The sequence below is a fragment of the Sycon ciliatum genome, chromosome 2, assembly GCF_964019385.1.
Source record: "Sycon ciliatum chromosome 2, ocSycCili1.1, whole genome shotgun sequence".
NCBI classification, from domain to species: Eukaryota; Metazoa; Porifera; class Calcarea; order Leucosolenida; family Sycettidae; genus Sycon; species Sycon ciliatum.
The window spans coordinates 39,075,887-39,087,615 of NC_088644.1; the positions used below are offsets into that span (position 1 = coordinate 39,075,887).

The 11,729-nt window shown below is 46.4% G+C and overlaps 1 protein-coding gene across 1 annotated transcript; it reads left to right on the top strand.

Annotated features, from left to right (window-relative positions):
• Positions 1-4,718: 4,718 nt before the first annotated feature.
• LOC135810027 (uncharacterized) lies at positions 4,719-11,537 on the top strand. The gene is made up of 5 exons (XM_065323492.1): positions 4,719-5,089; positions 6,884-6,988; positions 8,000-8,181; positions 8,447-8,590; positions 10,159-11,537. Exons 1-5 carry the CDS (start codon positions 5,002-5,004, stop codon positions 10,480-10,482), a joined length of 843 nt encoding a protein of 280 aa, XP_065179564.1. The 5' UTR covers positions 4,719-5,001; the 3' UTR covers positions 10,483-11,537.
• The last annotated feature ends 192 nt before the right edge of the window (positions 11,538-11,729 follow it).

The following is an 11,729-nucleotide window of genomic DNA, read 5'->3' on the forward strand; positions in this document are numbered from 1 at the left end:
GCAGGTGATTCAAACCACTCTCAGTCTCACCCGCATAGAGTGAAGACACTGAACATGCTGCTTTCCTTGAACTAACCTGAACTAACTTACTTGGCCGACGGTTTCTGCTTTTTTTCACCCGGTTTGTAGTACTAGTATGGCATGCTGACTCGGTTTTTGATCTATGTGCTGCTCCATAATTAAACCACCCTGTTATACAAACTCTTATTCAACTTCAACGGAGATTTGCCGGTTGTGGAATTGGAATGTGCCGAAACGGTCGTATCGGACACACTTGCTCCCCGACCGCCCAGAGCCGGACAGGATTTCCCGACACCAAAAGCAACCATAGTAAAACCTAGAAAACGAATCCTGAATACCATCTGAGAAGGCGTTTGCCAGGAGCAGTTCCGGCAGCTAAAAGGCCTGCAAATGCAAGGGGCCTGGACACAATGGGCCGACACAATGTTCAAGGACATAACATGGCACAAACCTTTGTACGAGGGCTATGGAAGAACAAGATTAAATTTTATTATCATTTCAAATGAACGCCACACTCAACACACTGCCTTCGCCCGACAATCTGAGACGATGGGGCAACTCTGTTGTGGACCAGAGTTGCCCTCTTTGTCAACGCACATCAACACTCAGGCTCACTCTCACCGCCTGCCCTGCCTCACTCCTCCAAGGAAGGTACACGTGGCGGCACGACAATGTCCTCAAACAGATCAGTCTATTCATCACAGAAGTAAGGTCAGCGAAGCAAAAGTCATCATCCAGCACTAAAAATACCAAGAAAACTCCAACTACGTACATTACCTTCTGTAAACCGGGTCAAGACATCCCCCGCGGCAAGTAGGTTAGTTGCCTCAGCGGAAAGGTCTGAGCGATGGCTTTTTATCGGGATCATATGACTAGCAGCTTCTATCAGATCTGGACGAGAGGCTAGTATTCCCACACTTCCAAGTGTCGTCCAGACATAGTTCTCTTCTCCAAGAAACTGGAAAGGTGCTTTGACTGCAACTCACGCGTGGTTTGTAGCGAAGACCGCATCCTCCAGTCCAGGGAGAAGAAGCTGTCACGGTACCGCCACCACAAACAGGAGTGCATGAAGAATGGCTGGGAAGTCGAGGCCCTCACAGCAGAGGTGGGGGGGGGGGGGGGGGGCAAGGGAAGCTATTGCTAGTACACATGGTACAGTAGACTCGCAGATCTACGCCCAAGAACGCGGTTTCAGAGGGCCAGCCTAGCAAAGTTCTTATTTTTCAGCGCCCCAGGCTACGTTCTTATTTCGCGTTCTTACGTGTCCAACATGACCCGTGACGCTCATGTACGTGTACAATGCACTTTGCGCTACTTCAAGTACATGTACAGGTTGTACACTTTACGTACATGCACGTGTAGTATGTAGCGCTGCAATGGGTGATGTTTTCGCGAGGACCCGACAAGAGTTTGTGGTTGCGGACTTGTATTGTATTTACTATTTAGTGTACTCGGACAAGATCATGAAGGAGGTGCAATCCGCTTGCAAAACAAACCGGCGCTCAAATATCACGTCTCTTACTCTCTCTTCTTTAAATCTTGGAGTTCGTTCTTAAATCCAGGCTGGGGCGTTCTTAGATTTCCAGCCTGGACGTTCTTGGGCACCACGTTCTTGGGCGTACGAGTCTACTGTAGCTTGGACGTTTGGCACGAGCATTAGGCTGTTGTAATGAAAAACAGCGCCAATTGCTAAAGAACTGCATAAATTCAGCACTAAATTCCAGCTACATTATCTCGCTGAGACTCAGGCGACAGGAGAAGTCTTGGCTTGAAGACTGGCGACTGGCCGTTGTTTTAAAAGTCTATGCGAGGCAGTTTGTTGGCACTTGGTTGGCGGACAGCAACCCAGCAAGGATAGCTTGGCACCCTTCAAATCTTGGTTTTAACTCGCCACACCGGCTTCTAAAGGGCCAGGGGATGGGTGTTCGCCAATCAAGTCGAGCCTTTGTTCGTTTTTTCAAGTCTACTTGCTTCTGCTGCACCGCGCTGAAGCCAGTCTATCTGTGGATGCATTCGCCGCCTAGAGCTACTACATTGGCAAGGACTTTTAAAAAGCAGTCTTTCCATTTGCAGAAACTGAACGACCTGTGATGGCTCGGTGAGAATGGCTTCGCGTACATATGTGAATACAGCCAAATTCGAGAGATCTCTGCTACTCCTCCGGGCCAGGACATTTGAGCAGTAGGTGGTCGGCGTTCTCAGCAGTCCGGGCCAGTCCCTACACACGTGAATTACTTGTTTTCTAGTACAGTCCACAGCAAATCCGTCAGGGTTGAGTGGTTTCATGCCACGAGTCTCACATTGGGGATTGTCACTCTTGTCACCTTCAATCACTGGAGACAGACAAGGCCAACGCAGCACGCTGATTTCCGCCGTTAGCTGACGCCACACGCAACAGCAGCACGACGAATGGAATACTTGAGACCAATTCGGTCCCCATTGTTCTCCTCGTCTTCGCAAAATTGTAAAACAGACACCGCCATGTTTCGATCGCGTTTTGTGAAATGTGGCATGTCGAGAGAACAAGTAACAAAACACGTTAGTTGCCACGAACGCAAGGACACTCGAGAAAAAGCAAAATAGGGCCACAGAGCTACAACACTAGCTCTTGGCGGATTATGCCGGCATAATATTTGGCATAAACTTGGGATTTCGTCAAAAAATTATGCTCCGGCATAATATACGGATTCCAACGTGTAAGGTTGGCATAATCTTTCGGTTTAGACAAAAATTATGCTTAGGGGCATAATACAGCTTTGTCAGAAAGCCTGCAGATGTTTTTTTTTAAATACCCCAGCTACGACTCCTTGTCATAGCCCTTGGTGGGCCGGCCATGGGCTAATAAACAGACACAAATGCAATTCGCGTGTCAAGTTCCAAGGGGAAGGTCACCTTCGAGCCATCCAAATCTCAGGCCCTCATCATCGACCACCGCAAGCCTCCCCCAGCGTTCCCACCAGTGCTCTTCAATGGAGTGACTGTTCCTGAAGAGAAGGACATTAAACTTCTGGGCATAGCATTCGACTCGCAACTGTCCTACGCAGCACACCTCCGGGCCGTGGCCTCAAAGACTGCCCAACGACTACACTTCCTGAGAAAGGTTGCACCCCTGTTGGACTCCAGCGGCCGTACGGCAATCTACAAAGGCTTCGTGCGGCCAACAATGGAATTACTGCTGCCTGGTGTGGATGGGGTCAGGTACATCCAGACTGGACAAAATCCAGCACAAGGCACTGAAGGTGATTGGCCCAGGCGCCTGGTTCCCCAGCCTGAAACACCGCCGACTGGTTGCTGCGCTTTCGTTCACGTTCAAGTTGTCCTACCTTCCAACAACAAGCCCGTGGAAGCGGCAAGCCCATCCTCCCACCTCGAGCCAATCCCCGCCCAGTGGGTGGTCGATCCACTAGGTTAGCCACGGAGACTGCCCAGTGCCACCCGCTCCAGCTCACGTCGACGCTGCCCGTGCGCATTCGTAGCAGCCTCCAGGGTTCCTACCCAGACTGCATTATTCCCTTGTGGAACAGCCTACCAGCGACCATTCTACCAGCACGGCCGCAACCCAGACAGCTCCAATCCTTCAAGGAAAAATGCAACACGTATCTGCTGCACCTGAACTGGCAAGCAGCCACCGACGCCCTATGAAACGGTTTAGACCAGTGCCTCACTAGCATCCTCCCCCCCCTTACCACAATGTGACGTTATCTTTCACTCTGCTTCTCTCACGACCATCTACCCATTTTCCTTTTTTCTCACTATTATTCATTTCCCCTCTTCCTCCTCTCCCCATGGTTTTACTGCATTATGGCGCGCTTTGTCTGCGTAGACGCCGAGACCTTTGAGGTCGGCAGAGCAGCCTGGCCCCGCCACCACTTCTCGCACATATTCGGGAATATAGTGGACTTTCGTATAATAAAAAATAAATATGTAAATAGGCGTCGAGGCGACAATAGTTTCTGTTGATCGCAATTCTAAAATAAAAAAGTAGAATTTTTCACAATATGGACTCTTCCTACCAATGCCAATGGTACCGCAGGTCAGTGCAGTTTACCAGTACTACGGCAGTACAGTATGGTAGACTCAATCTGCGGACAGAACTGTTTCGTCCTTTGTGGACTCGTCAGCGCAGCACAGAGGAAATGAGGCCGAACCTGATAGCAATGGAAATAAAAAATTCCAATCAGGCCCGAACGTACTGTACCTTGCCAGAGTGCTCAAACTGACAAGTCAGTGAGCTCTGCATAACGCAAACAGCAAAGGCACTACCCCACGCAAGAGTGTATGGTAGACTCTATATGGGCACGGACTTGTACTTTTTCGTGAACCTTGAAAATTCGAAAATTGGCCCATGGGCTAAAAAACGAACATGTTTTACTGGATATTTTATACCCAAACATAAGCCCATCCCCCATGCCATGGCATGGGCTCATAAGCCCATGCCATGGGCTTATAGTACATGTACACGATTATGTATGCGCGGTGCCGGTAATCATGGTAATGCCAAAATTAATAATAATAATTATGTGCAGCGGTTGGTTGTCATGACACCTCCTTCAGTGCTTCACTGTACATGTACTAGCACTTCATGATCCATCCATGGACCATGATCACATGACTGACAGTCACAGGTACGTGTCGTGGTGACAGTCAGACTATCGAAAAATCTGAGTCTTGCGTAGGTCTTTTTCTTTTTAGGTTTTCAGTACCATCACTCATCACAAGATTTCTGATGGTATTCCATTGAAACGACTATTGTTATGTTCATCATGTTGTATTCCGATGAATTTTGATCACTGGATGCAGATACCGCGGTAACTGACAGTCTGGCCACGCTTGGTTGACTGGGGCCTAGGCCCTTAGCCGCCACTTGCCACACTCTTTAGTTGGCAGTAGTACTTGCTACCTTCGTGATAATAATAATCTAGTTTTACTGGTTGTGAGACAGTCACATACACTGTGCACTGTAGTCTTTGCCCATGCGTCATGCCGAGAGGGCAGCGGCACGCACACAGTGGAAGCGCTAGCCTACCCGACCACGTGAAGTTGGCAGACCGCCTTGGCATTTTAAAAGGTATTGCCGGTAGCAACATGTCAATAGTAATGAGCAAGAAAGTAGAAATTGGTTGCATGTACAAAGATATTTTTTGATAAACGCAATCAATAAGACAAGCTGGATCGACATTTGTGTATACTTTATTCATGCAATGTAAAGCGGTGGAGGCAATGTGCAATAAAACGATGAAAGTAGGAAGAAATAGTGTAGAGAAAAACAAGGATTCAAACATGTTTTCGTACAACACTCATCAGGAATCGCCGTTGTACTGAAGGACACTGAAACAAAATTGAACTATTATAGAAAGCCTAAGTTAGAGGAATAACACCAAGAACAACAGCAGTGAAATTTACAAGTGTAAATTTTAACAAAGAAAGCGAGAGCAATCACGAATGCGTGCGCTAACAATTAACTTGCGAATGAAACACGAAAAAAACAAGAGAAGGAAAGAAGGACAAAGTGAATGATTACACATAACAGCAGTACATTTCACCTAGAACACTAACGGCGAAGCTTGGCCACACCCAACACGACACGTTACTTGAACGATTTCAACCTAATCATACTATCTTTCTGTACACACAAATTAGGCTCGTACAAACGCTGATGGTATGGTATGGTATTGATTTATTTGAATTCGGTATCTCAACAGTACATTGTACAACTTGGGAAGATCCGAATGACATAGATACATAAACATAAAAGTGGAGAAGGTGCTACAGCTGATCATTTTATCGCAGGTTGTGGGACTAAACTAACACCAGTATGCAAGTACACAAGAAATAAAAGCTGAATAAATACGACTGCATTACATTGGAGAAAAGCACCAATTAGAGCAAAACAAAGCGACACATCACTCATTGAAAGCATTTTCAAAAAGGAGCTGTTTTAACCGGGTACATTGTGGGCCCATAAATGGCTTCCAGAACTTTTAGGTTTTTTTAATAATATTATGGATCTTCCATTATTGAATTAAATTTTGATAAAGCCTACAAATCGCAAGCGGAAGTAGTCTCTTCCCCGCAAAACAGTATACTTTTTTCAATCAAGTTTTTGGCCAGGAGCCATCATCAGGATTGCCTCGGACGGCAAAAGTATTGTTCTTTCGTGCAAAATGTCAGGGGTAGGCCTTGCTGAAATCGGGGCGACATCAGAGTAGGGAGAGGGGGCTGTGTCCTTGACTTAATGTGAGCTGTTCTGTGGTGCGCTTAGCGGGTGAATCATAAAGATGTCCAGTATTTGCCAAAATTGCTCCTTCTAGTGGCATGCATGTACTGTAAGTAAACGAATATTCGGCGCATGTTCTCGGCTATTTTCGGCCTGGTCATGTTTGGCCGAAAACTTGTCGCGGCCGAAATTTTGTTGTGCAGGGTTCTGTGTGACAGTGTATATAGGCGGCAGCAGTACAGGTCAAAAATGTGATGCGGCTGAAAACGGTTTTAGCCCTGGGAGGTCGACACTTGTAGACTTACAGTAGATAAGTATTTGAATGAAGTTTTCCGCAGCCAGGCTTGGAATCAGCCATATAGTCTTTGTGTGTGTGTGTCTCTGTGTGTATGTGTTTCTGTGTTTGTGTATTTATATTTGCATTTGCATTTATGGATTCTCCTTAGCCTTAATCGAGAGAGTCTCCGTGTGTGTGGGGGGGGGGGGCATGAGCGTGCGTGTTTCGTGTGGTGGGGCAAGAAGAGAACAAGGGGCATCGGGAAGACTATATTCTGTAGGGTCAAACTGTTGAAACACTCATGGTAAATTATGAAAATTACAGATCTCTCTTTCGATTCGGCACTTCCCTTGGTCTGTGTTGCTTAGATCTAAAAGATGATACTGTGGGAAAGCTGAAAGCGCGGTGCTTCACTGAAGAGAAATGTGCTTCTGCAGTGCGTATTCTTGAGGAACTGTTGGTTGAGGTGAAAGGTATGTACATGTACCTTCAATTCCTACTCATGCATGTACAGTATAATAGTGAAATGATGTCACCACTGACACCAGTTATGCTTGGGATCGCGTTGTCCCGTACATACATGTGACATGGCCTTTGAGAACTAGCACTCCCTACTGAACAACCCAGAGTTCTGGCACAATTACTATTGGTGCTCCATCTACATTGAATGCTTCAACGTTTGAATGATTGTCTGCCCCCCCCCCCCCCCCCCCCCGAGCCAAACACCAGTTTGGGACATTCCATCATGCCCATTGTGCAGCTTTAATGTGGCAGGTTCTAGGCAGACACACACCAGACTGCAGGTTCTAGGCTGACGCACGACGGGCTGCGGATCGGTTACCCGGATACCAGGATAATAGCTCTGTCTGCAGAATTGCATTAGGTGCGCAATGCTGAGCAACAGCATGCCTATGCTCTGTTTATGTGGTCTAGGTAGTGAGGCTCTAATAATATTATATTTACCGAGCATTCTATGAACATTGGAGGCAGTCACTTATCGTGAATTACCAAAATATCCTTGCAGGACTGTGTCCACAGAATAATATGCCTCTTGAAAAATCCTCTCTCTCAAGCAGTCGTTTTGAAATGCTACCTGAATATTCATGCATCATACACCTCCCTGTTGTTATCCAAGTATCATCATTATTGTGTGGAGATTAGCAGATACTGTAAGACCAGATATTTTTTTAAATAACAGATCGTTAACTTGTTAAAACGTCAATTAAAGTTAACGATCTCCGGATGTTTGTGGGTTAGCAAGGTGAAATTCTAACGAATTCTGTATCAAAACCGGCACATGACTGTACATTTACATATCGCTTTGCACATAGCGACTTCCAATGTTAGCAATTCTTTCAAATTCGTTAACTCGTTAGAATTAAATGTTCGTTAACATTACTAGTATTGGCGGATAGCCATGGAACTCCCAGTTACAGCTTTATTAAGCCTAGTTCCATTGATAAATTTTGTCACTGTATTCCTAGATGGTGCTGAGTTGGAGGATGTGATGCTATCGTTCAAAGCCAAGATCATCGCAGCAGATGCATGCAATGAGATGAACAAGATGAACTGCTTTGATCTGCTGAAGGAACTAGACACAACACTGGTGAAGCACTTTGAGCTGTACCGCTACTTTCTGACGTGCAGACGTGAGATAAAACTGGAGGTACGTCTGCAGGAAGGTACTGTACTAGCAAAACAGATAATTATAAAGCTCCATTATTCATGTACAGTGCGGAAGAAAACTCATGAAATGCTCACAAATATGTAGGGAATATAATAGGGTTCAAAGAGTTTGATGAGTTCTGTGAAACTGCTCTATTAAACGGAAAGCGACCAGGCCTATATTTTCTTGTATATGGAAGGTTGTGAATAACTGGCAATATCGTTCTCTCTTCACCATCCCTTTGTGTTTTACTCACATTGTATAGGTTGCCAGCTGTGCAGTGGTGCGACCATTACAATCACCTGAACTTACCCGCAAGGCCACTCAGCAGCGCACCCTTGACGCCATTGCAGTCATAGAGGAGGACTTCCAAAGGAAGAAAATGGATGTGATTGAGGAAACTGCCAAGGTGATTCACACCAGTACTTTGAAGTGGAATCCTGTTTGATTATAAAATCAAGCTGCATGGCAAGCCAAGACTTTGCCTGAATACAAACCATTTTTTTATTCAGGTAGCATGTTACTAGATATACAGTCAAATCTGCCGTTAGCGACCTCTGCTGTAGGCGACCATCTACCGTTAGCGACCGATTTTCCGTGCACCGACGGTTTCACATACAAACTGATCTGTCCAGAGCGACCATCTGCTGTGCGCGACCAGCGACCGCGATTTCATGCACGGTGGCTGCATTCAAATCTGCTGTAAGCGACCGCGACCCAGGTTCAGTAAGGTGCGAAACTGTACTTGCCAGTGCGCTGTCAACTGCAAAGTGTGAAAATGCGCTGTCTTGCAAGTGCGATCGACTGGCGCCTGGCCTGTACTGAGGCTGTGCTGTAGCTCTCAAGTCCAGGCAGTGTCGATCTACTGCCGTGTCGCATACGCGTACTACTATACGGGTATGGTCGTCGTTGAATATCCAATAAAATGATATAAAAAATCACATTATTCTCGTCGATTTGAGTACATGGAAGCATATACCTGGTATGCCGGATTTACCATACATCTGCCGTAAGCGACCTCTTTTTCTTGCACCAAGGGGTGGTCGCTTACGACAGATTTGACTGTATCCACAAACTGCAATGTGATATTTGGCATGAAAAAGAGGTGGACGGGGAGGGGGGGGGAGAGAGAGAGAGAGAGAGAGAGAGAGAGAGAGAGAGAGAGAGAGAGAGAGAGAGGCAAACTTTTCTAGTGAACCAACACAAGATCTGTGGCTGAGCCTATCACCACCTGCAATGATCTGAATAGAACCTAGAGGACAGCAAATTGGAATGGCTGAAGACAATACGTTGCATGCACGTTCTGTAGATGGTTGGCACTTGGCAGTGACTCTTGACTGCGTTAGCACCCCTGGGCAGACTCTGTTTGAGTTGGCTCACCGTGCATGCACCCCTGGGCAGACTCTGTTTGAGCAGGCTCACCGTGCATGCACCCCTGGGCATACTCTGTTTGAGTAGGCTCACCGTGCATGCATACTTGCAATTGCTATGCTAGTACAATAAAACCTGTCATGGCGACCACTCGAATAAGGCTACCACCTGTCCCAGAAGACCACTGCAGCCAGGACCAAGGGATGCTATGTGCAGTCAAATGACCCTGGATAAACAGACCACCTGGCAACAGAGACCACATGGTAACAGAGACCACATTTTGAAGGTTCCTTGAGCGGTCGTCTTAGACAGGTTTCACTGTACTTGTTGTGTAGGTATAGAGAAGAGTCAAAAAGTGTTGTTCAGGGGCGTTGGATGGTATTCTACATTGCTGCAGCTATGAAGTGGCCCATGAAAAGCCACCTGGAAATGTTTGGCCAAAATAGCCTATAAGTCATTCCTTCAAAATAACAGGTTTAACGTATTGGTGGGGCTTTGGCCGCATCTGCTGAACCGGTTCCGACGGCCCTGTTGTTGCTACAAGTAGTATCTGTATGTGGACATGTGTATTGTGTTTGTTGTGTATACACACACGGCCGCACTCAGGAAAGGGATCAAGCCCTCGCCAGAGCGCTGCTCACTGATGACCGCGGCTCCACGCCAATGACGCAACCACTGGGGCGCAAGGATGAGAGTGAGCTGGCGGCGATGACGCTGAAGCCAGATCGCGCGTTTGGCCAGAATCCTGAGAAGACGGATGCCGGTATGCGCCAGTCCATTGCAGTCAGTGAGATTGTGCAGGACATTGTCGAGAACACGGTCAATGTCCACTGCGACCTGACAGGCGCCCAGGTGAAAGAGCTGGTGTCCCTGGCGATTTTAGAAGCTGAGAAGGACGTCGAGGTGGCTATCGTAACTCCACGGGAGTGAGCTTAGTAAACTGCTGGAGCAAATTGAAACAACCTACAAGTACTTGGACTGGAACTGACTTATTGGTCTTGAGTAGAATATCATAGTCACCCTGATTTACTCGTATGATGTGAGCACATTTTAGCACATTTCCCACGTTGCTCTCCCGTCTTCGAGTGATCCGTGTGCACTAGTTTGAAAAGTAAGAGTCTCGCTCGCAATGAAGTATAATCAGGTGGGAAGCGCACACCTCTGCTGTGTGATAGCACTATATACCTCAAACATGTTCCAGTACTAGGCAGACGCCGTCTTGAGTATTATAATAAACTGCAGCACTGGGTATTATTCACCCAAACCATGAGTAAAACCACATTTTGAAATTTCTATATTAATTTTGCTATGATCATTCCCGTAAATCAACTAGGTTTTTAATGTCCGGTTTGTGAGCTGCAAACTTTTGTACTTGATAATTAATTATCTCCCTGGATAACACCTGGATGTAACCAGTCGTGTCCAGCAAAACCGTACAAACATTGCAGCCATATGTCATGGTTTATGCTTGTGGCATTGTGTGTAGGGACTTCACATCTAATGTCCTACATTGCCGTAGGTATCTTTAATTCCCGTAGCTATGCAAAGGACGCCAGAGTCCACACCGCTCTCTCTCTCTCCCTCTCTCTCTCTCTCTCTCTCTCTCTCTCTCTCTCTCCCTCTCTCTCTCTCTCTCTCTCTCTCTCTCCCTCTCTCTCTCCCTCTCTCTCTCTCTCTATCTCTCTCTCTCTCTCTCTCTCTCTCTCTCTCTCTCTCTCTCTCTCTCTCTCTCTCTCTCTCTCTCTGTAGCTCTCTCCTGTATGAAATTCACTTCCATAGAATTGGGCACCATTGCCCGTTTAGCCTTGCAAAGTAAAATAAAAATCAACAACAGCAAGTGCTGTACTCCTTGAATCCTGTACCTGTACAGACAGAAGTGTGCTACTGATTAATTTTAGCATGATTACTGAATCCGCTAGTCTTTCTTCAGATTCTTGGCATTAAATTTTTTTGGTATTGAGATATTGTGTCATTATGTAAGCACATTTGCTTTGCCCCTGCAAGAGACTTTTCTACTGAATCAGCTAGCGTCAGCTCCTTTGCCATCTGGTCATGAAACAGGCCAGGTAAGGATGTTGAAACGTATGTGCTTGGAAAACGTGAAGAAGATCTGTACATGACATTGTACTGTTACTGTATGCATGGCATACTCCACTACACTACAGCCTGCACTGTGC

Bases quoted from the DNA above. Each gene is read 5' to 3' on its own strand.
- LOC135810027 (XM_065323492.1), top strand. From the start codon at position 5,002: ATGCCGAGAGGGCAGCGGCACGCACACAGTGGAAGCGCTAGCCTACCC. The intron at 5,090-6,883 runs GTATTGCCGGTA...TGTGTTGCTTAG, and splicing joins CCGCCTTGGCATTTTAAAAG to ATCTAAAAGATGATACTGTG. The intron at 8,591-10,158 runs GTGATTCACACC...GGCCGCACTCAG, and splicing joins TGATTGAGGAAACTGCCAAG to GAAAGGGATCAAGCCCTCGC.